The following is a 4,849-nucleotide window of genomic DNA, read 5'->3' as shown; positions in this document are numbered from 1 at the left end:
AAACATTTGTTTTTAACAATTGTGGTTGAAACCTCTAGTCTGGGCCCTGCTCATGTATTGCATCATGTGTCTATTCATCTTAACTGCTATGATACCTGATAGGAACGTCCATGTTCTGCAGAGGTAGTTTATTGGGCAGTAGTTTAATGGGACTGCCCTCTTCTGGGAGTTCTTCAGGATCTGTAATGTTTTCTTTAACCATTCAGGGTGGGTCCCATCCATTACCAGCTGGTTCATCATGTGCTGCCTCTATATGTGTATGCCTAATATGATGAAGCTTTATTCATCCCACAGTGGGAAGATTTGCAGTATTACAGCAGCAGAAAGAGTAGAAGTAAGATGAGAGAAGTAGGACAATAAAAAATAAATATATGTATATATATATATATTTTTTTTAAAGGTAATTAATTATACCACTGTATATTTAGCTATATTCAATGCTGGTATCCATATAATATGTCACAAATTAATTATGTAGGGTAAAAAATATTGATATACTACAGGTATAAAAAATGTTTGTGTTACAATATTATTTCAACAATGTGCAAAAATTAGATTGTCTTTGCAACCATAATTGTTGTATATTTTTAATATATCAGATTGTCTTTTGTGCCCCTTTCCCCATCATATTCTTTTTTGTATTCTTCTCTGGTTTCAGTAAGATAATATAGCATTTTGGAATAAAAATACAAATTAACAGTCCAAAACTGGAGGCCAGAATAGCAAATATCTCTACAGCAACACTGAACTTCCCAGGAGAGCTGACATAAGCTGGAATAAACGTGATCCACACTGCACAGAAGATCAACATGCTGAAGGTGATAAATTTGGCCTCATTGAAGTTATCAGGTAGTTTCCGAGCCAGAAAAGCAAGAATGAAACAGAAAGAGGCCAGAAGGCCTATGTACCCAAGTACAGCCCAAAATCCCACTGTTGAACCCAGAGCACATTCTAAGATGATTTTGTCTTTGAGTTCCTTCAAATTCCTAAATGGAAAAGGAGGAGAAATTGTTAACCAGAGGATACATATTACAACCTGGATGAGAGTGAAAGCCAGAACACTGAGTCTCTGCTGTGTTGGTCCAAACCATTTCATCACATTACTGCCTGGAAGTGAAGCCCTGAAGGCCATTAACACCACCATAGTTTTCCCCAGAACACAAGAGATACAGAGGACAAAGGTGATGCCGAATGCTGTGTGTCTCAGCATGCAGGACCACTCAGAGGGTCGACCGATAAAGGTCAGAGAACACAGGAAACACAGAGTCAAAGAGAAGAGCAGCAGGAAGCTCAGCTCAGAGTTGTTGGCCCTGACAATAGGAGTTTTCCTGTATCTGTAGAAGATGAATGCTACAACAGCAGTCATGCATGTTCCAAATAAAGATGCTGCAGTGAGCAGTTCTCCCATAATTTCTTCAAATGATAGAAACTCTGCTTCCTTCTTTACACAGGTATCTCTTCTGTCATTGGACCAGAATTCAGGCTGACATCGCACACAGGTGGTAGAATCTGACAAGTAATAATAAAGCAGGTGTTAATATTGCTGAGTAATTTGGTTACTCCTTGCATCACTATTTGCACATATAAGACCGACAGTACACTGTTACCAGGTGCTATAAGTGCATGTACCAGGTGCGGATAATTGTATGACAACTACATGGCCTTATCATTATTCATAAACCACAATTGTTTATAACATACCAACTGTGAATTGTAAGTCAGAAAATAACATTTTATTTCTGATATATTCTTCTGTTCTCTCTAACATTGCTGTCCATTCACTGTTTAGCTTGCTCGGCCACTGGTCTCTTCTTGAGCCAGGTAGGAGGGGTAAATGTGCACTTGCTGACAGCAATTAAAAAATCATTAATGGCAACTTCTACCTCTCGTGACTGGCTAATTTGTAATGTTTGAGTAAAGAACAGAGCAGTGAATTTGAAGGAGGTGAAAGTGAAATTAGGGCACAGAAATGTATTCTCAATTACGGTCAATTTTTCCTAATATTGGCATAAAAATAAAATATTTTTGTGCTTCGCTTAAGTGGAAAACCTTGCATTAAGTATTACTAGACCTGTAATGTTGCTTATTTCTCCCTCTGCACATCTTATACAGTCATAGCAGCAGACAGGCTTTCCTTTCTGGAGAACCTTACGAGTTCCTGGGGGACATTTCTCACTGCAAACTGACACAGGAACCTGCATCACAAAACATCACTATAAGAAAAATATATCTGCACTCAAATGGAAGAGCTGTTATCTTATAAAAAAACATATTAATTTTGATGCAATTTGTATTATTAAGACCTACATTGGTGATATAATAACTTACCTGTTTTGAGTTCTGTGCCCAAACTAAAGACTTATTTTGCAGACTCAGCTGTTTGTCTGCAGGTAAAGATGCATCATAAAGACCAACTGTGACAAAGTCCACAACACCATTTTCTGTTGGCTGCCAGTTTATAATTTCATACTTTGCTGGTGGGTCTCCATTCTCATTAAAGTAAACTTCATCCCCTTCCTTTGTTTTGAAATTAATTTTTTTAATGTGCTGCAAAATCTAAAATGATACGTAATAATTTAGTTAACTGTCAAACATAGTGCGGGTGTGTTGGATCAATAGTATGATAGAAAGATGGTAGCCATTTCTTTTTCCAAAATCTTAAATATTTTTAGCAAAAATAAAGTTTAAAAAGTTAAGTATACACTCACAGTAAATGGATCTAACGTCATCTTGTAGTTACATGTTTCATTACAGCCAAGAATACTGTGAAGTGCATGAGCCACAGCATACACACCTTTATAAAGATTATTAAATATGGGCATAAGTGACATATCAGTGAAGCTGTGTTGTAATCCACTCACATCTTCATGTCCAGTACATTCTTTGTGATTCTCTGCTGAGGAATTTGACTGGTTGAAGTTACAGTTAAATAATGCCTCCCAGAACTCTGTAAACATGTTATTACCCATTGAACTGAGAGGTTTGACATTTATTATGAATTCTCTAATGCCGCTGACATGTGCTTTGGGGATGGCCAGACCTATGGCACCATTCAGAATGTGATGCTTATCCATTTCTGCAATTTGGGAATCAATGATCCAGCCCTCAGTGCCTACCCACTGGTACCCAGTCAAGTTGTTCAGAGACAACTGATGTATTAGAACATCCATATCTGGGAAGGGCATGAAAGCAACAATAACCTTGGAAGTTGAAAGCTTGATAATATCAATTATCTTTTGTATTCTGTTTGGTGGATCTGTTCTAAAGAAAGATACAGAATACTCCAGACAAATTCCCAGTTGCTGTGCAGTTTCTATGAATATAGCCATGCCGTTATTGCCATAATCATTATTGCTTCTTATAGCTCCAACCCAAGTCCAACCAAAGTGCTTGACGATCTGCGCCAAGGCTCTACTTTGATAGTAGTCACTGGGTACGGTTCTGAGGAAGGATGGGTACTTGGTTTTGTCACTGAGACAAGCACAGGTGGCAAAGTGACTGATCTAAAAGATAAATGAAGATAAAAAATTCAAATATAAAATACTCACAAAGTAACAGGTGTTCTATTTAAAATCCACTGAATACAAAGCCCACAAATAATAATATTAATAATAATAATGATAATAATAGCTATAAATATAATTTTTATAATCTTACTCACCAGTGGGATATGAAAAGGCCCAATGACAGTAGCTATACCCATGCAAATAGAGGAAGACGTTTCCCCCATAACTGCCTGCACTTGTGCAGGTCTGGTACATGGAGCCTCAGATGGTGCAGTCACAGCTTCATTACCATTAGCTAAGGCCAGTGCAACCTTCACACTTCTGGCAACAGAGCCACATGTATCATACAGTTCATATCCCAGAGAGATGCCAGGTAGTAGGTCTGTTCTGTTATTAATCTCCTCAATGGCAAAACGCATTACCTGGGCAAACTGGAACTCTCTGAAATTCAAACTTTTACACAATTTTAAATATTTGTACTAGCAGCAGAAACAAATAGAAATTACATATAATAGTAAATTCATACTAGTAAAAGTATTTACCAGTATCAATGGACACAATAATACATATTTTAAATGTCATAATTCAGAAAATACATTTCAGTTTTTATACTTTGGTTTGTTAAAACTTTTATACCTGTTATATTTCTGTACCTGGTGCATTCCAGTGGCAGTGGTTTGTGTGTGTAGGTTTCCTGTCTGTCTTTCCAGCTGCTGTGGAAAGAGAAGATTCCCCCTAAAATAATGTTGCCATCTTTAAATAGCTGGGGGTTCTCTGGATCTCCTCTCTGTCTACACACTATCTCACCTGCCTGAGAGAGCGATACCACTAAAATCAACAGCTGTAAATTTGTCCAACCCTGCTCCAACCATGTCTGTGTGGACGTCATACTGTGCTAGAGAAATAAACCACTGATTGGAGTCCCATGTACCTTAATGTAGTTCGAAAACTTTTCTAGCTACATATACATTGTAGAGCACTGGGGGAAAAAAAGGGGCGGTGTAAAGGAAGTGTACAAAGAAATCATGTTGGGGACAATAGGAACAATATTATTATTAGCAGTAAAATAAAACAATAGCAAACATAAGAGAAAAACATGAAACCATTCAATAAAAATATATTAGTATAATATATAGTATAAGTAAGCTTTCATCCAGCATCAAGGTATCCTGACCTTTAAATGTTTACTTTGGTTTGACTTCTGTGCTTATTATCTTGCTGTCCATGCATGTTCTCAAACCTTTTTGTCATTTCTTGTTCTTGTTTCCATGTTTAGTCTTGTTATTGTTTCCTCCACTAAGCTTTAGCATTCAGGTTTTACTCGGCTACACATCTACTTTGAT

The 4,849-nt window shown here is 37.2% G+C and overlaps 1 protein-coding gene across 1 annotated transcript; it reads right to left on the bottom strand.

Moving 5' to 3' along the window:
* Window positions 1-595: 595 nt before the first annotated feature.
* On the bottom strand, window positions 596-4,341 carry LOC113171817 (extracellular calcium-sensing receptor-like). Its single transcript, XM_026374548.1, has 6 exons — window positions 4,160-4,341; window positions 3,662-3,959; window positions 2,709-3,503; window positions 2,329-2,556; window positions 2,072-2,195; window positions 596-1,509 (listed from the first exon to the last, which is right to left on the bottom strand). The coding sequence occupies exons 2-6, from the start codon at window positions 3,923-3,925 to the stop codon at window positions 596-598; spliced, it is 2,325 nt and encodes a 774-aa protein (XP_026230333.1). The 5' UTR covers window positions 3,926-3,959; window positions 4,160-4,341.
* Between the last annotated feature and the right edge of the window lie 508 nt (window positions 4,342-4,849).

The sequence above is a fragment of the Anabas testudineus genome, chromosome 13 (assembly GCF_900324465.2).
Source record: "Anabas testudineus chromosome 13, fAnaTes1.2, whole genome shotgun sequence".
In the NCBI taxonomy this organism is placed as follows: Eukaryota; Metazoa; Chordata; class Actinopteri; order Anabantiformes; family Anabantidae; genus Anabas; species Anabas testudineus.
This window is presented reverse-complemented; position numbering and strand designations above follow the sequence as displayed.